At 38.8% G+C, this 27,611-nt stretch overlaps 2 protein-coding genes across 4 annotated transcripts; one reads left to right on the forward strand and one right to left on the reverse strand.

Annotated features, from left to right (window-relative positions):
• Window positions 1–4,314: 4,314 nt before the first annotated feature.
• Window positions 4,315–10,476, reverse strand: TUBD1 (tubulin delta 1). Its single transcript, XM_057397248.1, has 8 exons — window positions 10,284–10,476; window positions 9,556–9,703; window positions 8,902–9,118; window positions 8,270–8,501; window positions 7,138–7,302; window positions 6,334–6,474; window positions 5,620–5,803; window positions 4,315–4,635 (listed from the first exon to the last, which is right to left on the reverse strand). Exons 1-8 carry the CDS (start codon window positions 10,453–10,455, stop codon window positions 4,533–4,535), a joined length of 1,362 nt encoding a protein of 453 aa, XP_057253231.1. The 5' UTR covers window positions 10,456–10,476; the 3' UTR covers window positions 4,315–4,532.
• A 3,601-nt stretch (window positions 10,477–14,077) lies between these two features.
• Window positions 14,078–27,028, forward strand: RPS6KB1 (ribosomal protein S6 kinase B1). 3 transcript variants are annotated; one of them, XM_057397249.1, is made up of 14 exons: window positions 14,078–14,151; window positions 15,163–15,283; window positions 15,550–15,618; window positions 15,960–16,107; window positions 16,784–16,841; window positions 17,909–18,009; window positions 18,649–18,739; window positions 18,942–19,032; window positions 19,338–19,445; window positions 19,728–19,790; window positions 20,604–20,681; window positions 22,376–22,483; window positions 23,073–23,185; window positions 23,733–27,028. In XM_057397249.1, exons 1-14 carry the CDS (start codon window positions 14,120–14,122, stop codon window positions 23,968–23,970), a joined length of 1,419 nt encoding a protein of 472 aa, XP_057253232.1. In that variant the 5' UTR covers window positions 14,078–14,119; the 3' UTR covers window positions 23,971–27,028. The 3 variants fall into 3 exon arrangements, 1 of the variants encoding a protein (XP_057253232.1); XR_008970636.1 differs by lacking the exon at window positions 23,733–27,028 and having other exon boundaries at window positions 14,105–14,151; window positions 22,190–22,483; window positions 23,073–23,113; XR_008970637.1 differs by lacking the exons at window positions 20,604–20,681; window positions 22,376–22,483; window positions 23,073–23,185; window positions 23,733–27,028 and having other exon boundaries at window positions 14,105–14,151; window positions 18,942–19,036.
• The last annotated feature ends 583 nt before the right edge of the window (window positions 27,029–27,611 follow it).

Here is a 27,611-nt window from a genome sequence, read left to right on the forward strand (position 1 = left end):
GTGGTTGGGCTGCCCTTGAAAGCAGCAGAGGAAAGGCAGCAGCTCAATTCCTTCTGGAAGTTTTTTGGTACCATTTCAGATCCATGAATCACATTCCTGGTGACTTGTGTGCAGTTTTTAAAGTGGTGTCCAGCAAAATGCAAGCTCCTCTAAAGTATGCTTTAATTTCTGGGAGTATTTCCTTTGTATGTTTGGCCCAGATTGCATATTTATCTATATGAAATTCATTAACAAACGTAGAAGGAATTAATTATTCCATATCCTTTTGCACCTTGATGCTTCCCAGTAGTATATCAGCTGGTAATTTGAATATAACTTGTTTCTTCTTGATAAAATCCTGGTGGTTGTGGAAAACACAGATTTTTTTTTTTCCCCCTCAATCCTGAGCTCTTTCAGTTTGGTAAATCTCTGCAGGTAATCCTCTTGAAAACCCCTTACATATTTACATTAAGACTCTACCCTTTCTGTACTGGTAGTCAGTCTAACCTTATAAGCAGCAATATATGCTTAAGTCCAAATCAGTTGTATCTATCACTGCCTTAGTGCCCTGTCACTTGCCTAACACTTATGTTTAAAGTATTTGTAACAGGTTAATTTTTGGGTTTGCTTTTAGGGTTTTTTTTGCGGCCAAATAAAAGTTATCCTACTCATTAAAGATGTCTGCTATAGTTAGAGTCCTTGAATCAACTTCCAAGTGAGCTGCACCTGTCCATTACAAAAAACAATAGTGAGATTTGATGCATTGTTCCTTGGTTTATGGACATCCTGTGGGTAGTTTGCCCAAAACTAGCTAGGTCAAGGCCACTGATTCTGTTGTTCCTGCCCTGGTTAGCCACTGGCTTGTGCTGACCTTTGATCTGCCTCATTAATTTTGATTTCTAATGTGATGAAGGCCCTTTTCGAGGCTCTCACTCTTTACATGAGTAATTTTTACCAATAGAATTGAAAATTACTCCTCCACTTTCTAATATAATTGTAGATAATGAGTATTTGAGAACAGCTATTCACTTCCTGTCACTGTGACCTTCTCCACATCCTGGGGAAAAAAACAGAGGAATCCAGCCATAGATCAAAAAATGAAGGCTTAGTTTGGGAAAGGGTGTGAGAATTTCAGAACTGAGGCCAGTAGTGAAAAACACTAACAGGAAGAAGCCTAGAGATGCCAGAAATAATTCCTGCCAATCTCTTCTCCAGAGCAATGGGAAGGATTGAACAGTTCATACAACAGCTACACTTTTGTTTTCAATTCCTTGGGTTTTTTTAGTTTTGTAGTTTTGAGGAATCTGTGTTGTCAAAATTTGGCTGTTGGTTGTGATCCCCTAGTGCTGCTCTGAAAAACTTTGTTTTCCCATGGAAGTAGGAGTACTGAATCCTAACTGTGAACAAGTTCTTACAGAAATATCCTTGTTCAGCAGGAATGAACCTGTTGGCCTAGCTCTGTCCTTGAGCTGCAGAATCCTCGTCTGTGCTTTCATATGTTAGAACTATAGGTTAAGTAAGGAAATGGTAATTTTTGCTCTGGGGTTATACATCTCAGCTGTGTGCCGTGTTTCCTGATGTGGTCCAAATTCTGCCATCAAACTTAAACAAGCAAAAGATCCCAAATATCCAGCTCCATTAACTGAAAGTGCCATAAGTCATAAATAATAAATGTACTTATAAAGAATGAATAAATGAGGATGTCATTCATAGGTGCAGTGGGCACCTGCTGTATCTGCTTCATGCTCAGAATTAGAAGTACATAGAGGTAACTTGAGGTTATTTCTGCAATAAAGTTACTTATTGATATAGCAGTAAGATGACCCATTACTGTCTTCCTTGTTTCTGAGATGACTTGTCTGTCCTTAGCTTTTTAAATCTCTCTTTTGCCTGTCCTGTGGAACAATGAGGAAGAGTGTGCATTCCTGGGCCTTAGTCGTTTTTTTTCAGACATGGAGTTGCCTACTCTCATCTCTGATACCAGAAGAAGTTTTCAGTCTGGTATCTGTTAAAAACACTAGGGAAAAGTATTTCTATGTTGCTAAACATCCTGTGCCTTTTAAAGGAGGGAGGAGGGAGAACCTCACCATACTGTCTCCTTTCCTGACCCTTTGTACCCTGCAGACTTGAATCGCCTGTGCTGTTTATCTTAACTTCTTGTACAATCTTTTCTCCCATTTCTTCTGTGAAAATATCCAGCTTAGAGACAATGGTTAAAACTGACAGAAACACTACACTAGAAAAGGCCTTTGGATCAGCACAGTCCCCGAGCTCTGCACTGCTGGACAGTGATGTAGTGGAAAAAAAACAAACCCAAAACATCATAAATAATATAACTAAAGTTATACATAGTTTTGAACTTCCAAACAACTCTAATTTTGCATTGCAGCATAGGGCTTGAAGTATGGCAGGATATGAACTATGATTATTATGTCTTCCCCTTTTGTGAGGGAGCTCCTAAACCAGCAGAGCTGACTGAAAACAGAAGGCAAAACAGGTCAAGTTGTTGGATTATGTACTGCGGTCTGCATGAAGAATAGTCAAAATGTTTTGCCATAAATGTCAAGTGGCTTTATATTTATTAGATACATTTACCCTATTTGCTTTTTCCTCTTTGCTTTCCCTTTTGTTTTCTTCCCAACCATCCCACAGATTATTCTAATTTCCCTCTATTAGCTTGTCTATAAGGTACTGTGAAATCTGTCAGAATCCACTGAGGCTCACGTTGACACAACCATGCCAGTGATGGGCTGTTACTGTGGGTGTATTTGAGCAATTGAGAACTTAGCCTCAGCACTTACTTATTTTGTTCAGTTTCAGTTGTACTTGAATCTTGTCAAGAAGGCTGTTTGCTGTTCCAGGTGTCGTGCCAGAGCTGCTTTGAGAACAGGTGTTCCAGGGGGTATTTTAGTGCTGCTGTACCTGGCCTGAACAAAGTGAAGAGGTAAATGAAACCAGGAAAGGAAATAAAATACAGGCAAAAGTAATAGAGAGTGTCTGCTGTGCTCCAACTGCAGCCTAGCAGAATTACAAGGTCACTTCTGCATCTACCACTGTTAATTATTTGCAGATTTAAAAACTAAATCAGGATCTCTAACAGGGCAAGATTTCTACATGGGCATTGTTTGCCATGTTGCAAATGTCCAGTGTATTTAGCATCATACAATGCGTGTGCTCCTCTTTTTAAAAGCTGAGAGCTCTGGCATGAAACCACACTGAAACGCCAAGGGAAACTATGAGATTTGTCCACTTGTCAAAGGAAAAGCCCTTGAGACTGATTTTTTCACTTTCATTTTTACGTATTTAATAGTGAGTAAGATTATTTCTATTAACAGGGAGAACAGTGTGACATGGGAGGAGGAATGGCAAGAATTCCAAAAGTTCTCCCTACCATTAACTGAGAACTAACAGAGGCAGAAAAAAGCTCAGTGTTACAACACAATCCTCAATTCCACTGCACTCTTTTAGTTTATAGGCACCCAGTCTATGACCCCACAAGCTATTGCTGTCTGTTCCTCCCGTCAGGCTGGTGCAGCGCAGTGTTTGCAGGCAGCAGCTTCACTGGGGCTCCACCTTGTGGTCGTGGTAAAATCTGTGCAAAAAAGCCCATTCTTAACTTATGAAATGATATAATCTATTGTATACTATTAGAGCCTCTTAAATCTACCGGAGTTCTCCTGCCAGATATGTTCAAATAAATAAAGAATTAAAAACCTTCCTACTTCTAACTTTACAGGAAGAATTGTTTACAGGAATTGTAGTTCTGCTTAAACCTGTGCTTTGCCTGTAACAAGTAGCCAAAACCTCTGATATACTAGAGGGAAAAGAAAATATGGCACAGTAAAATGGCCAGAAAAGCATATAATTCATTAATGTCTATAATAATCTCTAATATAAGATGAGGATGACAGGAAAATGAAGAACCTTTCATACCTTATTTTTAAAGATGGTTCCAAACTTCCACTATTTTGTCAAAGTCAAGGTCCTTAAAGTAGAATTTAAGTCCTGCTTTGCTTTATAGGAACTGGTGAGACACTGTTGTATCTATCTTGAATGATACGGAGTTTGGATTAATAATTCTGATCGTGTGCATTTTTATCAATATTGAAGCGTTCTTAGGGCAAAGTGTAATCATGAAAAATTGAAATTGGAGGATCAGGAACATCTCACTCCTGCAGTCAATCCCACATTTAATTTTTATGGCATATTAGTTCATGATAGTTTACATGCTGAGAGTTTAGCCTGGAGAAAAAGCCTTCTGTATAAACATTCTTTATGAAAAACACCCAAGTGCCACAAATGATGTTCAAAGACTCAGCCACAGTACACAGCAAATGTCTTGAAAAATAGCTATTTATTAAATATATCAAATATGAATAATACCTTCCCATATTAATATATTCAGTTCTTACTTTTGTAGCATGCACACACTTCTTACAAGACTGAAAAATAGTTACAGTCCAGTAATTCATATACTTCAGGAAGCTGATGGAAGGCTTTCCAGCACTGGGTTCTTTCAGGAAAGCTCTAGTTCAGGCTATTAAAAAATATAATCAAAGGCTGCTGTAACTGGAGATAACTTGTTCCAGAGCTGTGAAGCTGTCCAGGAAATCTTCCTCTTCAATTCCGAATTTAGTGTACTGGTGAATATAGGCTCTGGGTGTTGAAGTCACAGTAGGAAAACAGGTAAGACGTTAGAAATCAGTGAAGAATCTGACACATGAGATCATTGTACAGTTATTGTAAAAACTTGAAACGAAGATTGGCTTCCACACAATAACTAGTCTGGTTGGTTTCTGCTGTGTCATTTTGTAATTCAAACTTACCAGTAAGTTATGACTCATTTCTTATAGGTTTTATAACTTTATATATTGCTTAAGGAAACAAAATGACAGCTAACAAAATTGGGCTAACTGGGAAATGGAAGGAGAAGTGATTATTAAGGGAGAAAAGTAACACAGATTTGAGATGCAAAGCTTAAACTTGTGTGCGCAGGACAGCTTGCTTCTTATCACTCGTGGTTTTGTAACAGGGTGGAATTGAGAGCACAGCTAGTGGTTTTTAATTGCAGAATTTCTGTGCTATAAACTCACATTTAGCAGGTATCTCCCGTTACGCAGTAATTTGGCTGCATGATGATCAATGTAAAGAGGCAATTCTTTCCCAGATTTCTTGGTTCTAACGTAAAATCAACCTAATAGTGTGGGAGCCTTAATAAACACAAATCCCCTAAATGCTTCTGAATTGAGCCAAGAACTTTTTCCCCTGGACTGTGCAGCATGTCTGTACGCAATTTAGAAACTATATGATCAGTAAAAGTACTTCTGTGCGTTATATTTAGAATGGTCACATTGGAATGCACTAAATCTGGGAAGTTGTAGTACTGAGGAAATAAATAGTCAAACTGACGGCACTGGAATATCTGGTCTGTCTTAGCCACAGAACATAAGCGCTGTTCTGTGTTCCTCGCCCTACCATGTTTCAAGCATAAAGACATTTCTACTGAAGTTTGGAAACAATCTTCATGCTTCTTCACCACTACTTTACTCCACTGAGGGAGCTGTACATAACAATGATTTTGCTATCACTGAAGATATTGGCAGTTGTTAGTGAGTTATCAGCATAATTATTTTCACTTACTTGGAAGCAAACATATTCCAAGCTTTTCCTACAACGTTGTCAAGAGGTTTCAGCAGGAACTGGCTATTGCTGACCAAAGAAGCCGACTTTTCATACTTGTTAAATGCTCTTAGTGTTTTCCATGAATGAAAAGCATCCTCGGGTTTTAGCCATGATGTATATAATGAGGGATCTTGGAAACTTCCTGTACCAGAAATAAGACAGACCTTTTGATAAATGTAAAGCTACAAGCTCTTACATCTTGATCTCTGCAGTCCTGTGTGACCTAACTGTTGCTTGCAAGATCAGTTCAGGCCTTGAAAAAAAATCTGCAGAGTGGTCAGCCTGTAGAGAATGTAACTATCGTATGCCTAGAAGCATAGTCTTGTATTGGAACTTCATCTGCAAGTTATGCTCATCATTCCAAAAGCTGCTAAATATTTCCAGACAATACAGCCAAGAATGCTATCATATAATATGGACTTCAGCCTCTTCTTGCTTCCCCAAAGTGCTTCAGGAAACATCCAAGTGAGTTGTAAATACAAAATACAACAGCCCTTAGCAATTATACAACGTGGCCTTGGACATTAAAATGTTTCTAGAAGGAATATTGACCTTAGGAGTCAAATATGTGGCCTTGGGTTTTGATTTTTTCACTTTCAACAGATATGGTTGCAAAGAAAACAGTGAGATGTGAAACAAGAATCACGATGGTGCTGTGTTTTTCCTTCTTACCTAAGTCTACACTGTGCACATCTTTTCCTCTCAGGATAACCAGGTTGGCAATGGAAGTATTGAAATGCAGAGGCTTTTTTGTGGAATGGCTTGAGGGGACGGAGGAGCCCAGACGTGGAGGTTGTACTTGCCAATCAATACCTATGAGATATAAAAGAAAGGTAATGGTTCATGAAATGTGGATTCAGATTAGCTGAAGAGTCAGATGGTAACTTACACTGTGCCCAAGCTGAAATCATATTAGTTTGTCAGTTAAGCAGCAATTACACAATTCTCAGAGAAAACCAGTGTTAATCCTGCAGTATCTGCCTGGTAGTCACTAGTCTTACCAGAGAAAATGCATACTTGTTTCTATAATTAGCAATCTGCCAGCCCATTCTTTGCATAACTGGAAGCTATCCTGAATTCCCCATGTAAATGATATAGGAGAGCTTAGCGGGATTTTTATTAGTAGGTGTACAAAGAAAAAGCACAGCAGAAATAACTATCCAGGGAATGTTCCAAACGAATCATGGAAATTAAGTGCCCAGCCAAAAACTGTTGGTTTGTTTTGCGTACTTTCAATACCTATAATTAACTGAGATGTCTGGGAGCAAAACCAGGAGCAAGCCAGGAGATGCTGTGGCAGCTGCCTGAATAGTTAATGGAGCAGCTGGCTATGTAGAGGCAAATTCCTGCTGTCTGAGGGCAGCAACTCATTTTTGAAATGACTAAAGTTAATCACAAGTTCCACAAAACAATAAGCTCTGTAAAAACAAATGCTTAACGAGTGATGGATACTGAAGGTGAGTGAATGTCTTTTACCTTCCTCCATTTTAGCATTAGCAATGAGCATCTGCCTTAAATGTTTGATGAGTCCAGGCCAACTGAATGTGCTATAAGCAAGGGAGTTTTCAGGCATCTGAGGTATGTTACGAAGACCCAACATCTTGAATTCAGGATGTGGAACTAACGTCTCCATTAAGTCTCCTGAAGGAAGAAATTAACAGCTGCTCATGTTTGACAAAAATATTGCATAGGCTAAAATAGGAGAGTGGGGAATCTTACAAAGATCTAGCAAGTTAAGGTAAGAAACAAAGTGGGATATATAACATTTTAATTTGACAAATATATGGACAGATATTGGACAAAGTAATACAAACTTGCTACGTACTACTGAGTTCTATAAAGGTTAGTTGCTCTTATTTTGCAATTTAGACTTGTCTCACTTTGTAGTCTGGCTCAGTCTCACCACAATGCACTGCTAGAGAAAGACAGATCTCAGAGTTTAATTTTTAATTTAATGCCCAGGGAAGCTGTGAATGCTCCATCCCTGGCAGTGTTCAAGGCCAGGTTGGACAGAGCCTTGGGTGGCATGGTTTAGTGGGAGCTGTCCCTGCCCATGTCAGGGGGTTGGAACTGGATGATCTTAAGGTCCTTTCCAACCCTAACTGTTCTATGATTCTATGATTTTACAAGCAAAACTCTTGGCAATATGGCTAACTTGTTCTAATCCCTTAAAGATACAAATGTCAGCTTGTTGCTACAAAGTTGTATGCTAGCCTGTCTTCTGCTTGAGCCAAACACAAACCTTTCATTCGGTTTCAGTTTATACAAACTTCTAACCTAATGTGAAACTTAAAACTCAGTCCAAAATTACTGTCCTGTGCAAATTGCCTCTGAAATGTAAAATAGGTACAAGAGTGTCTTGAAAAAGGAGAAACCAGGGTTCTTTTTGTAAAGAATGAAACCAGAAGCTGAGGGATCTGTTTCTGACTCTGCTACAAAACTGGGACTGAAGTTCTGATTCAGTCTTTTGCTACACTTTTCCTATCTTAAAACTTGGGATGTATCTGAACACTTGAGTAAGGAGCCTGAAGAACTTAAATTTACAATATGAAATGATTACAGAAAGGTGTGTGAGTTTGCACTAGTCAGCTATATTGTATTTAGATACCTAATGGGTTTCTGCTGTAGTGCAAGCCACCTTCTGCTGTGTAAGTGGGCTGGAAAACACTCCCCAGTTGATGTGCAATGACTTGATTTATATCCCTGAAGGAGATCTGTTTAATGTTCATCAGCTGAGCACAGATCTTGTGGACAACATCATTCTCATGAACAAGAAGAGCATCTGCTGACTTGTACAGATGTGACAGAGTCAAAACAGAGTTGTAGTTTTGAACAATAACCTGGAAACAAACAAACAGAGTTTTTTCACGGAAGGAGAGCAAGACCTGTAAAAATCATGTTATCAATCTCACTTCACACAAACATGCCAATAAAATCTTTCTGGGAACTGATTATAATGCTGAGATACTACCATAACAGCAGATTTCTACTTCTCTCATAGAGCTTCTCATGAAACTGCATCATACTTGAGCACTTCTCGAGAATTTTCTTTTTTGGGGGTGTGAAACAACATGTACCAAATATTAGCAAACAATACATTAGCTGTGTTGCTTTCTGTTATGTTGCATTTTTTAAAAGTAAAATGTACCTCTTTTCTAGTTTCAGTTACAGAAATTGTATGTTTAGAAGTAAACAGTGACTATCAACTTGTAGAGTGTCTCTGGGAAATACGACATTCACCTCACCAGTGCTGTAGGGCCAGATAACATGGTTTAGTAGAAATGAGCTTGGAAAAGCATCTCTTAAACACTGGGTCACAAATGCTCCCAAGCCAGACCCTGTACCACCAGCCATGCTCATGATTGTGAAAAATCCACCGAGTCGATCACATTTCTCTGCTTCTTTTTGCACCAGATCCATTATCACTTCTTTGTGTCTAGGCCCGTGAACAGAATAACTGTTGAATAACAGACAAGACAGCAAGACGTGGCAGTTTATATCAAAATAAAAGCAGAAAGGTGAAGCTATTCATAAAGCATACTTTTCTTATTATTATTTATATGACCTCACATTGTCATCCATTCTATCTGCAGTAAACAGTCCTCAAGTGATATTTTGCAAACAGCAGTTTATAAACTGTCCTGATTGTTTCCTATTCTTAAATCTAATTTGATTTAATCTAAATCGATTCTAAAATGTTACACCAGTTTCATCTTGCAAAAGACAGTTTAGAAATTTCACTGTTCTATATATTGCTGCTTTAACTTAAAAATAAATCAAGTTAATGTTACACACTCTGTACCTCACACAGCTGTAATACTACCACTCCCAGAGGGTCTAGACCCCTCAATAGCCTCTACAGTCCCCAGTGAAGCTAGAAACCATTGTTCATACCCATTTGCCCAGTTGTTCCCAGATCCTTGCTTCTGACAGAAGTGTGATCCATCATCATATTTCCAGCAGCCAGACCTGGCAGCCATTGATACGGTTTGGCTGATTACTTTAGGTTCCATATCAATAAGCACAGCCCGGGCAACAGGTACTGGACAGGAAGAAAAACAGAACTAAGAATAATGTGCCAATATTGGAACATGTTTCCGTAAGATGGATGAAGTTGAACCACAGCCCAGATTGTATTCCTTCCACATAAGACAAACTATTAATGGGAGAGTAGAGGCAAGTACAGAAAGAAGGACCTGGCAAAGTCTGGTTAACCATCTATTATTCCAAAGACAAATCTGAGCTCTAGAGACCATATATCTTTAAGAAAAGAATCCACTTAATGTGTTTGGTAACACCAAATTCAGATACCCTGGGTCCTACTCTGTGGTGCAATCCATCTACAGTGAAAGTGCAGATTTGGAAGGAAAGATTATGTATGCATTTATGCTGCGTTACTGCCACAGTTGCTCTGTGGTATTGGGCATTTACTGCACAAATTGTGCTTCCATGGTTGTTACCAATGTTTTGAAGGCAGAGGGTTGTGACAATTCTTCGAGACTGAAGATGGATAAAACTCATTCTTCAGCTGAAGGTTAAAGACTTCTATTATTTCTGTATTCTTTAGGCTATTAGGCTGGAAAACAGACCCTGTGTGGGAAACAAGCACTTAAATGCTGTACCTTCAAATTGCTCCTCGCAGAAAAAACGTTCTTTGCAAGCATCACAGTAGGATTCGTTCTCCTTCTTGGAACACAACCCATGTGTGTCGCGGACGTCACTACAGATAGTGTTAAACACCTCATGACCAATCTGATTCCCACATTGACCAAGCTGAACTGTGACTATTGACATTCTTATTCACTTTGCATTTAGGCCTAAAAACGAGAAGTATGACTTCAGTAACAGTGGAGAACACAGGAAGGAAAAAGGTTCTGACAAGATTTCTGATCAGTTCTGCCATTTTATGAGACCCTCTAGTGAGGAGAAGGCTACGCTACAGCCGCCACCCTGTGTGGGGAAAAGCAGCCGGTGAGCACTTTATCCTGGATGTCAGAACTGGATGGCAATCGAGAGGAAATCCATGGGTTTACTGTTGCTCTACACCTGGAGGGAGCCAGTAAAATCTGTATTTCCTTTCTTTCGCGTTGTAAGGCAGGACAGAAACAAATAGCTGTAGCTCAAACAAAATTATCAGATTAGGTTGTAGCATCATAAGGAAGCACCCCATGCTTTTGGCAACGTGAAGCCTGTTCAAAAGCCTAGCCGACTTCCACTACTGTCCTGCTATGGGCCTGACGGCAAAGCCTGCTGAGGTGACAAAAGTATTCCTTTTGCTTCCACCAAGGACAGCAAAGTTTTGGATGCAATTTTGGGATGTTTTGACATTCCCCCCCCCCCCCCCCCCAGCATCTTGCAGTAGCTGTTTTCTCGCTTTTTGGCTCTCCTTTCACAGAGACAAGGCCATTTTTTTTAATCACTTCATTATCCTGGGGCTGCTACTTTTCCTTATCAGATGTGCCATACACATCTGTAACTTTGGGTAACTGCCAGTGCCTGCAGTTCCATCCTGCTGCATTCTGGAGGCATTTTACGTGTTATTTCTTGAATCCCGTGCTTGATTTCAGCACTGCTGCCAGTCTGCACCTCCCAGCCTCAAGCCAGCCTGTGTGTTACTGCAAGCCGCGTTACACCGCACCGAGAAAGCAAACCAATAAACAAGCCATGTACATGATCTTCGGAAAAGATTCATGTCCAACCCCGGCGCGTACCGACCCTCCCGTGCCCGTTATCGCTGTACTCCGCCGAGAAGGCGCCCTCCCCTCCGGAGCTGCAGCCACCCATCTGTGTGGGGGGGACCCACCGCAGGCCGCCTGCCCTCCGGGGCCGCCATGTTCCCGGTGCCTGCCTGCCTCCCGTCCCTCGGCCCCTTCCTGTCTCTGTGGATCAACGTGCATCTCCATCCCACGCTTCCCTGAACGGTTCACCTTGTAATCTGCAGTTTGTCGTTTTGTAACCGTAGAACGGAAATGTTCCTACAGATCCTGCTGAGGCTTTGGGGAAATTTTATTACAGGGTCTCTGTATATATTTTTTTAGTGTTGCTGTTGCTTTTTTATATTGTTTTGTATATTAAACATTTGCTGTTGCTTAAACTGCTACTGCAATTATTTTTTGCTATTTAAATCCTAATGACATCCCTGGTGTCTTTGAGATAACCGGATACTCTTATCAGAGTTGGAATACCCACACTGCATATGAACTTTAGGGACATTGTTTGACAGCCGGCAGCTCAAAAGCTTCTCAGCCTACAGGGAAAAGCACTGTCTGTCACCTCAGTGATCAATAAAGTCCTTGGCTTAAAACAATGTCTCTTGCATCACGCCATTAATGCTGCCAAGAACAGGTTCTGAGGGGGGTGGCAAGAAAGTTGAATTTGTTCTATCTCATGTTCCCAAATACATCTTGGGGACCAAGTAAAAAATTAATTTGTTATTTAATTTAAAACTATTGCTGTGACTGAATTTTTTTATGGCATGTGGACATGAATGTGCATTGGCAACCTGATGTGGTTTTGAGGTGCCTTTTGGCAAACACAGAAAGGAGAGTAAGAGTGGTCTTGAAATTAGAACTGAAAAGCAGAGGAATATAAGAGCAGCAAAGAAGGGGAAGTGTCAGGAACATGTAAGGAGGAAACTGGAGGTTATCTCTGTAGGTGTGCGTCAGAAAGACATTGAAGGCAGAGTAGTTGAGATGAAACTAGAAGTGAGCAAGGTGTAAAGTCTCGACTAGCTTGTCAGATCTCTGTGGTGCTGGTCCCTGGTACCTCTTGAAAGCTCTGAGCCTAGGAGTAGCAAGGAGAGGTCAGATGTAGTTTTGAGTAGGCATGGGCTTTGTAGCAAAAATGCAGAATCGTTTAAATGGGCACTTTATTCCTAAGGTGCATGGTTTGTTGTGCTAATTATTGTGGTGGAAAAAAAGCAGCGTTAATTTTTGTGTTTGTAAGAAATGGAGCCACGTATAGCCACAGACTAAAGATCTGCTACTCTCCCAGCCAGACCACCGCTACATTTCTTGGGCTTGAGAAACAAGAAGAAATCCTGAAAGTAGTGGAATGGTGTCTAAAGTGAATTTTGTTTAAAGTAATACTGAGAATGAAAACCATAGTTCACAGGAGTGAGAAACGCATGTGTAAACTGTCCCAGAACCCTTGGGTTACTTGAGAAGCTGTTGTAGGGATGGAATGGGTGTTTATTCTCTGTTGATTTGTAATTGGTTTCTTGGCATCCAAACAGATGTTGATAATCTGGATTTCCCTAATAAATATTATCCAGACTATACAAGCCAGCAACTCTCTGGCCTGGAAGCAAACTTGACCTTTTGGATGCCATAATTGCTTGTGGTGCTAATAGGTGAAACCAGGAGTTAAAATCTCCCTCTAGATTGCCCACCAAAGTAAACCAGCCTGTGTAGACTTTAATGTTCAAATAGTTTGGAAGCTGTTGAAAGTTTCTGATTTTCTTGGGTCAGTGTTTTCACCTCCGTAGCAGTTGAAAATGCAAAAAGCAGATCTCCATGTTTGCTTTTTTTCCCCTTCTGGTTCTCTAAATTTCCCACCTCACTCAATATACGGGTATCCAGCCTGCAGATTTCAGGCTGTTCCTCGCTCACTTGTGGTTGTTATTTTTTTGTACCTATTTTTAAAAATAAAAACGTTAATGTATAGTCTAAAGCTTATTAGCAGCTTGTCCATTAAGTTCTATTTGCGTTCATTCCAGCTGTCTGCTTGGTTTGCACTTCTTAGAGCCACAGTTACAGGGAAGCATTATCTTGCATAAGGGATCATGTTTAAAATTCTTTGAAGAAAATCTTTCTTCAGAATCAAAGTAAATTCTTTTGAACTGACTAGTTCTGATTTTGAAGTGCTTGAACCTTCGTTAGTAACGTTTGCATACATTAATCTATCTGGATGATATTGGTCAGGAAGGGTATTTAACATTAGAGTAAAGCTTAGTCTTTCATTAGTATTGGGATTTGCCAATACAGGATAAAATACAGGAGAAAACGTTCTCACTACATTATTTGTTCTAGTGTGTAGAAACCCTGGTTACTTTATTCACACCACCTTTACTGTAATAGGTTTTAAAAATCTGTCTATAAGAGCAACTGTTAAAACAAATGCAGTGCATCAGTGTTTTTCAAATTCACCCCGGGGGTGCAAAGTTCTTACCTCTAGTATTTCAGCGGTTGAGTCTCAATGCAGTCAGGTAAAACAGTGGTTTCCTGTGTCACTGTGGAAGTATTGCAAATCTCACACAGACCTTTGTAGATCTCTTATCTTCTGCTGCTAAGTTCTTATTCCTGGCCTTTTGGCTTGTTTGATTATATCATATAAATCATAATTATATATTGACCTATGTTATAATTTAAGAAGTCGTAAAACACATTTTTAACTCTGCTTTTTTTTCTTATAATTTTCCTTCTACCCCTCCCATCCCCAGGGTCAATTAAGTGAGAGCATGGACCATGGAGGAGTTGGCCAATATGACCTGTAAGTTGCTGCTAGAAAATGTTCCGTATCATTTATGCCAACTATATATAACTTCTAATTTTGCTACATTGTTAAGTTAAATAGAAAAAAATTGTTACCCTTGTTCAATTTTGAGTTGTTTCTAGTCCTTCCAGTATTTCTTCAGATAAAAATTTGTGAACTGTATCTTGAAATAATAATAAAAACAAATTCTGTCCAAACTTGCTGTTTGTCTTTTAATCCTTGTTTCTCCCAACGTATCTCTTGTGCTTGGACGATATTTGTAATCTGAAGATAATGTACTGTCTGCAGAACATGTATGTTCTGTTCATGCTCTAAAGGCTCCAGTGGCAGATCTGCGTAGCAGTCTGAAGCAAATGAGACTTCAGAAGCTCTGATTTGAAGTTCAGGAGACAGCTACCTTTAGCATTACTTGATTTATAGATTTCCAGATTGTTTCAGTTTACTATGTTGTGAGAAGAAAGCAGTGATATTTACTTTAGCAGGCTCAATCTGTTACGTCTTTTGCAGAACTGTAGCATAATCTAGAAGCATCATTAAATTATGGATCAGTCTTTTGTGGCATATTCAGAGTTGTGAGACTTTTTTTTGTATTGCAGCTTTTTCTGCAAAATATTTGTGTTGTAGGAGTGTTACCATGACTTTTGGGGTTGCTGAATATGATCTGAAACTTAAACACAACTTGCCTTGTCTTTACTTGAGGTCTTACACAAACATCCAAGTCAGTTTGAGGCTTTGGGCTTTTAAACTGAATTCTGGTGTAATGCAGAGATTATGCATTAAAATGAAGGGATTTGAAGGAAATCTTGATACTGTAAATCCCCCAAATTTGCAGGTAATCTTTCCTGTGCAAGTTGCAACTTACTGCTTTGCACGCCCCAAAATAAAACATCTGATAGCGATATCAGATACACTGTATGCTTTTCAGAAAGTAATTTGCTTGCTTAGTTTCAGTTGATTGATTTTTTTGAGTATTAGATAGTCTTATATTGTTGTTTCGGTTTTATCCAGTGGCATGGAACATTGTGAAAAATTTGAGATTTCAGAGACTAGTGTAAACAGAGGTCCAGAAAAGATCCGCCCAGAGTGCTTTGAGTTACTGCGCGTACTTGGCAAAGGTGGCTATGGAAAGGTAAGGAACTCTTTTCTCCAGAAGTAAACCCTATTACACTGAAGGCAGTTAAAGGGTTGGTGCTGTTGGACTGAAGTCCTTTGGCAGAACCTCGCCAGCTGGTGGCAGTAGGGAATGTCCCAGCCTGGTCCTGGTTCAGACCACTAGCTCTTCAGGTAGTGGTGCAGTTTGTGGGTCATCTCGTCTCTCTTTTGCAGAGCTTGGATTTTTAACTTCTGATGGCAAATGTGGTCATAACGTGTTTGCATTTGTATTGTGTTGTGTAGGTATTTCAAGTACGAAAAGTAACTGGAGCAAACACTGGGAAAATATTTGCCATGAAAGTTCTTAAAAAGGTAACGAATGTTCACAGTTCACTACAGCTTAAATGTAAAAAAAAATAATGTGCCCCTCCATTAAGCTTTTACAATTATCTGATTATTTCATTTACCAAAAATAAACTTTATCCTCTATTCAGGGGTGCAGTTGGAATTAGAATTAAACTTGAAATTGTTCTGGCTGTGCAGTTGTTAGCAGATAGCTTAAATAGGCCAGGAGGTCCCTTCCAACCTACATTATCTTATAATTCTATGAAATAAATAACTTCAACTTCCACACGGAACCTTTCACGTTATGTATATATTGTGGTGGCCTTGTTTAGCATGTTCTTGTGCTGACATATCTCTGCTTTTTGTAGGCAATGATTGTAAGGAACGCAAAAGATACAGCTCATACAAAAGCAGAGCGGAATATACTGGAGGAAGTAAAACATCCCTTCATTGTAGACTTAATTTATGCCTTTCAGACTGGTGGAAAACTCTACCTCATCCTTGAGTATCTCAGTGGTCAGTATACGAAATTCTGTTACCTGCTTATAGGTGTCTTACGTAATCAAGAATTTGGATTTCTTAGTCTACCTGTAGAAGGCCAGCTAACTATTGGCACGGTGTCTTAAGATGTAAAATTGGTTAGTAGTGAAATACACAGAATCACATTAATAAACCTTCTAATTCAGTGTGTTAAAAATGAATGAAATGTAAATAGTTATTTCTCATAACACTACATGAGAGGAGGGTTTTCTGTACCTTTTCTTCCATCAGGCTTGTAATTCCTCTATGTCACACTTAGATTCTGTACAGTCATACAGAGTACCTGAGATTTTAGTCCTTGCAGATTCTTTGTGAAACAAGAAAGTTTTATCTTTATTTCATGGGTAGGAAAACAGGATGCAGATTAGAAGAAATTTGCCTAAGCTGTAACAGCAGAATAAGGAGGGACAGAAATGCTGTTGGCTTTTTCAACATGCTCTGATTTCTTCTGGAATTTCTTTTGGAATTTCTTTAGGTTGCTAGAATTCTGAGAATTAACAGGATAGCAAGTTCTCAGTTGTTTTTGTGGAACAGCTTTTTGTAGAGCAGGACAGAATACCTGTTGATTATAGTTCTTCTAGAAAGTAAGACTTGACTGACTAAAAAAGAATACCTTAACTAGAGTATAATCTCATGATTTTACTCATGACAGGAGGAGAACTATTTATGCAGTTAGAGAGAGAAGGGATATTTATGGAAGACACAGCCTGGTAAGTGAAACAATTCTGGTAAATTAATAGTTTTGGGTTTTTTTCAAGTGTTTAAACTGTATGTTCTAACTTGAAAAACTACTTATCCATTTCATAGTCTAGTGAAAAGAGCAGTTAACTGGGTTTGGGAAGATACGTGTGTTCTGTACTTACCGGTTTGTGCTGGTGTAACTCCAGTCTTCCTACAGAAGAGGGTCCATTGCTGGTTGCTGGCTGTATTCCGTATGGTTGTGGTAAAGGAAGTGGTTTGGGTGATGAAGAAAAGATTGTGAAAGACTTGATATAAATTTCTTTTCCTTCTCTATTCACACACCATTCTACCAGCCAGTTACAGAATTTCCAAGTCATAGAATCAGAATAGCTAGGGTTGGAAAGGACCTTAAGATCATCTAGTTCCAACCCCCCTGCTATGGGCAGGGACACCTCACACTAAACGGTGTCACCCAAGGCTCTGTCCACCCTGGCCTTGAACACCAGGGATGGAGCATTCCCAACTTCCTTGGGCAGCTCATTCACTCCAATGGCTGTATTTGTGTGTGAAGTGATAAAGGTAATTATGGTAATGAAGGAGAAAAAGCCTTTTGAGTAGTGGTATTTTACATATAAACAAGTTGAAATTGTCCCTTATTGATTAGGCTTCACAGAACTGACTAGTTATGTCTGTGCAGGGCAGTAATGCCTTAGAAAAGCCTTGATGTACTCTGCCTGCTGCCCATTACATTCCTAGCCTCATTTACTTTTTCTTCCACTTAGCCATCTAGATGTGGCAATACAGATTGAAGCATTTCAAACACTAGTAAATTCAGATTCCTCCAAATATATGCATGATAAGATAGCTACTGAACAGGTAAGTCTAATGCTAATGGTGTCATTTTGTAGTTTATCTTGGAGTGTGTATGCCTTTTAGCAAAACAGCCTCAAAGGCATCATTGTTTCTCTCATTTATTCTGTCAGACACTTCTAATGATGCTTTCAAGGGACTGTTGCTATGTACGTAATAGCCTTGCTGCTTAAGATGCTTTGCATGATTGAATACGTCTGATTTTGTGGTGTATGTTTCCTTACAGCTTTTACTTGGCAGAAATCTCAATGGCACTGGGGCACTTGCATCAAAAAGGAATCATCTACCGTGATCTGAAGCCAGAAAATATCATGCTTAATCACCAAGGTAGAAATACAGCAACAGTTACGTTACCAGTCATTAGGAAACAGTTCTTCAAAGGTCAAAACTTGTCACTGTTACGTGATTTTCCTTTAGAACATGGGCATGTTCCTTATCCTTCTCAGTATAACTGAAGAATTGCCAAAGCTAATTGCTTGTTTAAAACACAGCTTCTTTGGCTTTAACAGGTCGCAGCAAGCTGCAAGTTGTATGTGTAGAGACACAGGCATTTTTTTTAACGGCTGACTTGCTACAAAGACAACTTTATTCTGAATTACTCAGGACACTTTACAATTTGTTGAAGGTTCTCTGAACCTTGAAGAAAGCAGTAACACTTGATATCCTATTTTGTTACCTGAGTGATGCTCTACAATCTTTAAATACATTATACGTGAATAAGGTTTGGTAGTTTGTCTTGTTTCTCTTCAAGTGGCAATAGCTTCTTATGCAGGTGTAATGCAGAGGTTTTATCTGCAAGTGTGATTGCCTCATTCTGTTTTACAGCTGTATCACTTTGTCAGACTATTGAAGATATGTGGAAGTAGTTCAGAGTTACTACGTATCCATGTTAAAAATTCCTGTTTTTTAATGTTACACAAATCTCAGAATTCTGGCGAGTCTTAAATTTTATATATTTAATTTCAGGTCATGTAAAATTGACTGACTTCGGATTATGTAAAGAATCCATTCATGATGGAACAGTCACACACACGTTCTGTGGAACAATTGAATACATGTGAGCTGCATGATGAAATAGAAAAGTATTACTCTGGTTGGGGGGTAAAGACTAAATTCTGCCTTTTTTAACTGATGGTTCCTATGCTCAGTCACTAAGGGAAATTTTACTTGATAAGTGTGGTTTTGTTTGAAAATTTGTAGTCAAAATTAGAATTAAGCTTGTTAAAATACTTCCATATTTTCATTTTTTCTGATTATAGGGCCCCTGAAATCTTGATGAGGAGTGGGCATAATCGTGCTGTGGACTGGTGGAGTTTGGGGGCACTAATGTATGACATGCTGACTGGAGCAGTAGGTGCACAGTTATAATTGCATGTATTTCTCTTTGTAGCTTTTGTAGTTACCTGTATTCTAATTCTGATGCATGTGTAAATACATATACATTTGTATATATACAGACTGCAAGTAAGAAGTAACTAAAACACAGCTACACTGATGCTGACTACTGTCTCGTTAGCTGCTCTCATCCCGTTATTAGGAAGTCCCATTTGCAGTAGTTTTATCTGCTTTCTAAATTACTGAAGTGAGTTCTGTATACACAAATAAGAGATCTGAACAAGTTGTATTTTTCCTCCCATATCAATGGTGCTTTCCAGCCTCCTTTCACTGGGGAGAATAGAAAGAAGACAATTGACAAGATCCTCAAGTGTAAACTCAACTTGCCTCCCTACCTCACACAAGAAGCCAGAGATCTGCTTAAAAAGGTAGGATTTTAGTGAATGTCAGTACTACATGTGTATGTAGAAAATAGAAATGTAATGGTACCACTATGGCTATTCAGTCCAAGCTTATTTTATTCCAAGTAAGTCAGTTTTGTTTTGCATGGTACAAAAAGTGATTTTCCTTGAAAATACAACTGGTTTCTAATGCATGCAGATCGTTTTGCATTCATTCTGCACGGTATTCATTCAGATGATGATTCATGTCAAAACTAGTCTCGTCATAACGGTATAACTAATTTTGCTTTTTGGATATTTCTCATGAAGCTGCTAAAAAGAAATGCTGCTTCACGTCTAGGAGCTGGTCCTGGAGATGCTGGAGAAGTTCAGGTAACTTTGGCTTAACTTGAGAATTCTTAAATTACCTTATTGAAAATAAAACAGCTTTGAGGGTACATTGGGGACAGAGAGTATGTCTGTCTTGAAGTGTAACGAGCAAAGAGGCAAACCCATGTGACAGCTGATCAAACTATGGATCCTTTAAAGCTTAACAGAAGCAGCTGTCTACCTATTTGATAATTACAAGAGTTGGAAAGTAACTTCTATTCTTTAGCTCTCTCTTCCAGTAAATCTTTTCTGTTAGTTGCACAATGCTAATTGTATAGTCAACAATATAAGAGCAACGATACTCTGGCAGTCTGACAAAAAACCTGCCAGCCCTTGCATCTAGTGTAGCTTTTCCAAGGGAAAAGTGGCATCAGTTTGCATTCAGCGTTGCATGGTTGGAAGTTAAGGTAGAGGCCTGATTCTTGTTGCTTCCAGCTTGACCTTTTTTTTGTGGTGTGATTAACAATGTATTAGAGTCATCCTTATTTCAGTTTTGATAATTTGTCATTAATGCAGTATCATCATTTTTAGATATCTAACTTTTAAATTTAAAAAATATTTTGCATGTAAATTGGCTTTTTCTAATACTTTAAAGGAAAACATGAAAGGGACATATGCTGTTCGACCTGGAGGCATGCTATGAATTTTCAGCTCTTCCAGCTATTCTGATGTAGGGCTGCAGAATATATTACAGTAGACCCGTATGTGATTTTGGAAAGAAAGACACCACAGAGAAGGTCTGAAAAAACATGCTGCTTGATTCTTGATTTATACCCAGAAGGCGGGTTATGACTGTGCTATTCCTCACCCTTATAGGCTCACCCATTCTTCCGACACATTAACTGGGATGAGCTATTGGCACGAAAGGTGGAACCTCCTTTTAAACCCTTATTGGTATGTACTTAGAACACTGCGAGATATTCCATGTATCTTTAAGAAAAGGCTTTTAGTGAAGGTCTTAAATAATGTGGAATCTAAAACTTACAAACGTTAATTCTGGCAAACTGAAGTGCCTACTGGTTTCTGGTACTTTAAATAGTTAAATGCATCACCTTCAGGTTCTGGTTCTCAGATTCACTCTTGTCAAATAAAGATAGCAGATCTACCACCTGATCTATACTACCTCATGGTTTTTTTTTTTTTCTCCTGAGAACTGATGCTGTATCAGCATTAAAAAACTTTTTAAGTCTCCAAAGAGCATGAAATACTGGCTGTCATGAGCACGCTGTTCTGTCTTACTACTCTGTGGTCACGGTACTCACTGGAGTAGTGAGTCACTGGTCACTGGAATAGGATCTTGTTTCTTTTATGTGAGAAGGTGGAAAAAAATCAGCTAAGGGCTAATTTATTCTTCTGAGTCTCCTGGAGGAAGAAGGTTCTGCTTCAGTTTTAATTCCTCCTGCTTCTAAACTATAGGGTAAACAGACTTGTGAGTGCAGTTACCTCTGAATTTCTGCTTCTAAACATTATACAGGAAGTCAGTAAACATAAATGTTATAAATTCTAAACATTAAACTAAGTCAGCACGTAGTTGAAACTAAGATGATAAATGGTTGCTAAGCAAAACTAAATGAAATCCCCTAATGAAGCATATTGTGTTTGCTTATTAATATTTACAATGCATCTTTTGTGTGTTATAGGCAGTAATTAAAGTTTCACTCAAACCAGTGATGTGATGAATAAGCCTCTATTATCTTATCTAGTATTTTCATAGTGTGAGGTGTCTTTTTTTTCCTCTCTGGGTACAGTTAGCTAGAGCAGCAATGGGTATTGCTACCCTGATAGTTCCAGACTGCTCAAAAAATCTCACCTTAAACTGATATAGGCATCACTGATGTTGAGCATACTGCAGCATGGGGACTCCAGACCTTTTATGCCTGCCATCTTGAATGAAATTCAGAATGACCCAAGACTGGTATTTCCAAGTGTATTATCTGAACATAGTTTGGGGTTTACCTGTTATTAGCAAAAATTATGAAGATTACTTGCACAAACCAGATGATTTTTGAAAATGCGATTTCATGGTAGGGTGGAGGCCTGCATAAATGAATACATGTTGCCTTTCCAGTTACACTTAGATCATGGAATTACATCTTGTTATTCTTTAAATTAAACCATATTCTTCATAGTCACTTATTCCAGACTTCTCATCTGTCCCTCACAGTATAAACACCTCTGTATCTGCAAAAGTGGGATGAAATTATCTGGAGAGGCATCCAAAAACTACTAGTTGCAACTGTTCTATACTAGAGTTGTGACAAGGGCTGAACTTGCAAGAAGCTGACATTACATTTCTAAAAGTTTTTGTCTGTAATTTGAGATTTTTTTTAAAAAAAGGCATCTTTTTGTGTTCCTTTTTGATCCATAATTTTTTGCCCCTCCCCCTTGCCTTTATTTCTCAGTGTCAGTGCCCATAGTGACCTCCCAATGGCAGCGACAGGATTCCGACACCTCTCCAGGGTTTTACTACAGCAGAGCTCTGCCAAAAACCTATGGAATGAACTCCATCCAGAGGCTACACTGATCACCGCTAAGCCATTTGGTTGATATCTGTAATATAAACCCTTAATCATTTTGTTTTTGCAAAGCAATCTGAAGAGGATGTGAGCCAGTTTGATTCAAAGTTTACACGACAGACACCAGTTGATAGCCCAGATGACTCTACTCTCAGTGAAAGTGCCAACCAGGTCTTTCTGGTAAGTGAGCCAAGGCCAAGTGCGTAAGGACTGTGGAGAGGTATGTAGTGTTATTTGGGAACAGTAGGGCATATCAGCTAAACTAGTTCTAGTGAATCTTAACACCTGATACTTGAAGCAAACTGTCATAATTTTAAACACCCATTCTGCAACAGGTTTGAAATATTCTAAGGACTTTGAAGATACTTCGGTTATTGCTGACGCTTTCTTTATACAGATAAAACAGCCAACAAATGTTGCTTACGTTCTGAAATGTCAGCATTCTAATTCATAGTTGTGTTATGAACCCAGGACATGTCATTGCTTTCGTAGTCTCGCAGCAAGAACAGTGTCCGTTCTATAGAGCAAAATTAATTGAATTGAGTATGCCTCTGGGAATCTGTGATCTGAGTAGAAATAGCTGGGGTGTGCAGACACCCGGATGAGGAACTTCCTAAAGTCCTGTTGTTTGCTTCAGGAAGTGAGTAGAAATTCTTATGTCTCCATTTACTCTTGCTTTTATAATTTTCATTCACTATTTCATGCCAGTCAAAACTGCACAAGTTGAACCTTGCCTGGAAGTGACAGTGCCTTCGTTCCTGTTTTGCAGGGTTTTACATACGTGGCTCCATCTGTACTTGAAAGCGTGAAAGAGAAATTTTCCTTTGAACCAAAAATCCGATCACCTCGCAGATTCATAGGTAGCCCCAGGACACCAGTCAGGTATCTCTTTGCTTTGTCTTTTTACCCTCTCTTTTTTGTAATATGCTTTTCAGCAAGTACCTGAAATAGATCTGCACTAGATTTTAGTTCTCAGTAAGCACATCACTTCCATCAGAAGTGCAGTATTGATGCTATTCTACAAACAACATTATTAGAGGCAAATCCGTGGTGTTTGGCACACAAATACTAATGTGCTTGCTGTTCAGCACTGAGGGAACCTCAGAGTCTGGTGACTTTGGTACACCAGCCTTCTAGAATTGTTTCACAGCATCTTAAAGATGTCACTAAAGAATCACGTTAGTACAAAAAAATCCCTTCTGCAGTCATCTAGAAATATATCCTCACTACTCCAGTGAGAGAGTTTTACTTCACCCCAGAGATTGTGGTAGAAATGAGACATGGAAACTTTCTTAAACTTTTGGGACTGGAAGGAAGAATTAGAAATGCTTCTCAATAGGCATTTAAGTTCAGCTTCCTGCAGTGTAAAGGACGTACCTTGGTGCTGTGCCTATCTTCATCTCTGATTTTTGTATTTCCTGTTTTAAAGCCCTGTAAAGTTTTCCCCTGGGGAATTCTGGGGAAGAGGTGCTTCTGCCGGCGCATCAAATACTCAGACACCTGTGGAATATCCAATGGAGACAAGCGGAATAGAACAAATGGATGTGACAGTCTGTGGAGAGGCCTCGGCACCACTTCCGATCCGGCAACCAAACTCTGGGCCATACAAAAAACAAGCTTTTCCCATGATTTCCAAACGACCAGAGCACTTGCGCATGAATCTATGACAACACCATTTTTTTAAGCCTTTGAAGGTGGAAACCAAGGAACGGACATAAGCCCCCTTGATGTTGAAAGACGAGGGCTGGTATGGTTTACTTTTAAAAAGTGACAGTATCAAAGAGTCAGTCATTGCACAGAGCGACTTGGAAAGCAAAGCAAAACGGATTTTTTTTTTCTGTCAATCAATGGTGCATAAAAAAACTCTAGAAAATGGTATTGCAGAACTCTAGGCACATCATCTAACTGATTCGCAGTGACATCTTCTCACCTTATCAAGGATTTTTCAGCTTGATAGCTTGAAACTGACAGTATTAAGGGTCAGGATGTTGCTTCAGAATCACTGGTCTAGTCATGAGTGTGTCAAGGAGGGTTAGCCCTTTCACTAGGCAAAATACGAAATGCCTACATGCTTGCATCTGAGGAATAATTAGCATGCAAGCTTGGTTAAGCTGTTTCCTGCAATAGGGTGGAATCAAAGATGAAAGATGAAACTAATTGGTAGTTCACAGTCAAAACATAATGAGGGTTTTTTATATATAAAAATATATATATTTTTCAGATAGATTTTTTGAATCAGCTCATTATGGAAAGTATCCCAAAATTAAAATACAAAATAATTGGTTGCTGTGAAAAAAGCTCTAGTTCTGATTCTTCTCCTTATGAAACAGCAAATCAGTAAGCGGATCACTAGATGACCAACTTTGCAATGTGGGGTGGGAGAGAACTGTTTCACTTGCTTACCCAGCTGAAATACCTGTTCCTGCAAAAAGAAACGGATCTAATCAAACGGCAGTGCTGCTATGTTCTAGGCTTAACTGGAAGCCATGGGCTCACACACGTGTCCTGCTTATTTCATCCTTGTCCTCAGCAGACATTTCACTGGGAAACATCACTTTTGTATACGCTAATCCTTAGATGGAGACAGCTGAGTATGTTCAGATTCTTACCCATATAAAAGATCAGGAAAAAGTGCATTGGAATACAAGGTCAGTAGAAACGCACAGGAAGCACCACAGGAAAGACAGATTCTACACGCTGTAAGAAAATAAACCTTTTTCTAACCAGTGGGTAAGAATTTGAGGATTTCTTTTTTTTTCTTTTTAATCAGATTTTGCTAATGGGAGTTCCCTGCCATGATACATTTCTAAATTTATCAACAGTTTTTTTTCTATGCTGGGGCAATAAATTTGCTGATTGTATGAGAAAAGTGTTAAATGGCCTTTCAGTGAATGTCTTCCACAGTGGGTCAGAACTTTAGCAACTTAATTTAGGAAACATGTTCTAAGGACACTATTTATGTTTTTGAAATTGTCACAATCTGTACAAATGACTTACAGGTACAAAGAATAAAATAAAGGTAACTTTATCTTACTTAAATACTTCCTGCCTTAAAGAAAGCATTTCCATGAACATAGCTGGTGAAAGGGTTAATATCTGCAGAGCTTTACACTAGTTAGCGTGTGTATGGTGTGTGCGTGTGTGTGTATATGATCATGCAACTGCATACAAGTCCTGTCACTTTTTGCCTGCCACACGTTGCATTATCTTTAGTCAAACTGTGCAAATTCTAGTGTTTCACAACAGTAGGGATTTTTTAATAGATTCTGCTTACTCTGTGTATACTGAATCTTTTTGAGCCATAGGATCCAAGCCATAAAACTCTCTACCATGTTAAATCCAATCAGAGTGCTGTTTTCTCAAATGTGCAAGTCAGAGGGATTGATCGATATTTTGTCGATACCAACAAAGAACCAACAAATGATGGTTATGAGTGAGCAAAAAGAAGTACATTTTTTTTTCTTCTTCACGACAAGGCTTTTGTTGGAGAATTTATTTTTTGAGTTTTACAAGGAAAATCAAGTTACCTTATAGTGACATAAACTGTCCTGGCAAGTTACCACTTTTCATTTGGTAATAGGGCCACTGGTGACATGTTGTGAAACTGAAATCAAAGTGCTGATACGTGTTTGTATAATGCATATCTGCAAATATGCAACACTTGAAGCTGTGCCTCTCTGTGCCAGTTACTGACATCAGCTTCCCAACATGTTTACTGAGGATAAAGGAACTTTAGAAACAATATGTTTTTTGATGCAGATCTCTCTTGGTCCTAGCTACAGCTAACAGTTGCTTTTTGGTTGGCTGGATGTTAATTGTCCAGTAGAATTGGTTTAATATGGCTGGCAAGAATGGCAAGAGTTGTTTGTCTGAGTTCACTGATTAATTAAAACTACAGTTCATCAGTTTTACAAGTAAATTTCATGTATTGACAAGGTTTCATCCCATAGGTGGTAAGTTTAATTCCCTACCATAACTGTGAAACTTTTGGAGTGTGACTCAGACAGAAAGCACACACTATGCAATATGGTTTATCCTGTATTTATTTGTAAAAATATCAGACATAGATCCTCTATATATATATAATAGTGTCAAAATTACTAGTCGTGAACTAAGGGGAGTGGAGTTCTAGCTCCCGTCTGGCTATTTCAGATAAGTGCAGAATGCATTGAATATTGGAGAGCTTAACAAGTGCTTTCTTTTGTTCATTTAAAAATGTCTTAAATTTTTCATTAGAGTATAGAATCTTATTTTTTTTATTTTGTACAAGCTGCGCTTTTTTAATTATAATCACTGAAAAATTCACTATAATTTGATTTTATAGGATTTTTGTAGCATTACAAAAATATAGTAAAACTGAGGTTAATACCTGTTGTGGCTAACCATATAAAAGTATTAAACTTGAACAAAAGTCATATTTTTTTTTACTAGATGTTAAGTAGGGGACTGTTCTGTTCTGCAGGTCATTATCTCAAAAGGTTCATAGGTCAGCTGTGTTACCAGCAGTTTTTATTTCCCATTTGATGCAGAACCTATTCTGGTATAAGATACTCAGAATTTCATAATTCGCTGTGGGAGTGATGCATACAATTTGATGCCATTCGTGTACTAAATTGTAATTTTGGGAATGCTGGAATAATTCCTACCAAGACTGTCTTAATTGTGCCATCTGACATTTGAATGTCATCCTGGTATTAGCTCATAATAAAAGATGAAAATAAATGAGTCAATTGTTCTTTTGAATATCCCTTTTTTGGGGGGGTCTTGCTATCTAAAAGCTGAACTGCTGGAGAGCATTTAATTTTTAAGTCCACTCTACCTACACAGTCGATGTTTACCCTGGGTTTAGTCTCCTTGTAATACAAACATCCATTCTCTTACTGTTAATCAGGAAGTGCATCAAACACTGACGGACTGCTGTTGTTTTTAAGGATATCTACTGGGGTTTCGGGGTCCTGGTTGGCTCTTTAAAATCCTGTCTCTATAGCAGGACAGTCACTGTTTCAGCTTCCCAGTTTAAAGGGAAATCCTTTATCCTAAGAGGTAAGGGAGGAGAAGTGGTTAAGAAAAAGGCAAATTACTTATATAGTCTTCCTGCAGATCCTTGATGATATAATGTACACAGTTCCTATATATGAAATAGATGAACTTCCACAGATTGTTTTTTTCTAGATTAACTTGGCTTTGTAGCTGTCTTCAAGAAACACACTTGAGCTGCCTTAGTGGAAATAAAGGTAATCCCTACTCTGTTTTTTATCTTTCACAGTTTACGGTAACTAAATATACTCAACTGCTGAGTAAGGTGGAT

Source organism: Pezoporus wallicus, unplaced genomic scaffold, assembly GCF_028554395.1.
Source record: "Pezoporus wallicus isolate ANWC-B61680 ecotype Strahan unplaced genomic scaffold, APGP_CSIRO_Pwel_v1 contig_8856, whole genome shotgun sequence".
Classification (NCBI taxonomy): Eukaryota; Metazoa; Chordata; class Aves; order Psittaciformes; family Psittacidae; genus Pezoporus; species Pezoporus wallicus.

Bases quoted from the DNA above. Each gene is read 5' to 3' on its own strand.
- TUBD1 (XM_057397248.1), bottom strand. From the start codon at position 10,455: ATGTCAATAGTCACAGTTCAGCTTGGTCAATGTGGGAATCAGATTGGT. The intron at 5,804-6,333 runs GTAAGAAGGAAA...TTTCTGGTACAG, and splicing joins TGTGCACAGTGTAGACTTAG to GAAGTTTCCAAGATCCCTCA. The intron at 4,636-5,619 runs GTAAGTGAAAAT...TTCAACACCCAG, and splicing joins TGGAATATGTTTGCTTCCAA to AGCCTATATTCACCAGTACA.
- RPS6KB1 (XM_057397249.1), top strand. From the start codon at position 14,120: ATGGACCATGGAGGAGTTGGCCAATATGACCT. The intron at 15,284-15,549 runs GTAAGGAACTCT...TGTGTTGTGTAG, and splicing joins GCAAAGGTGGCTATGGAAAG to GTATTTCAAGTACGAAAAGT. The intron at 22,484-23,072 runs GTAAGTGAGCCA...CCTGTTTTGCAG, and splicing joins GTGCCAACCAGGTCTTTCTG to GGTTTTACATACGTGGCTCC.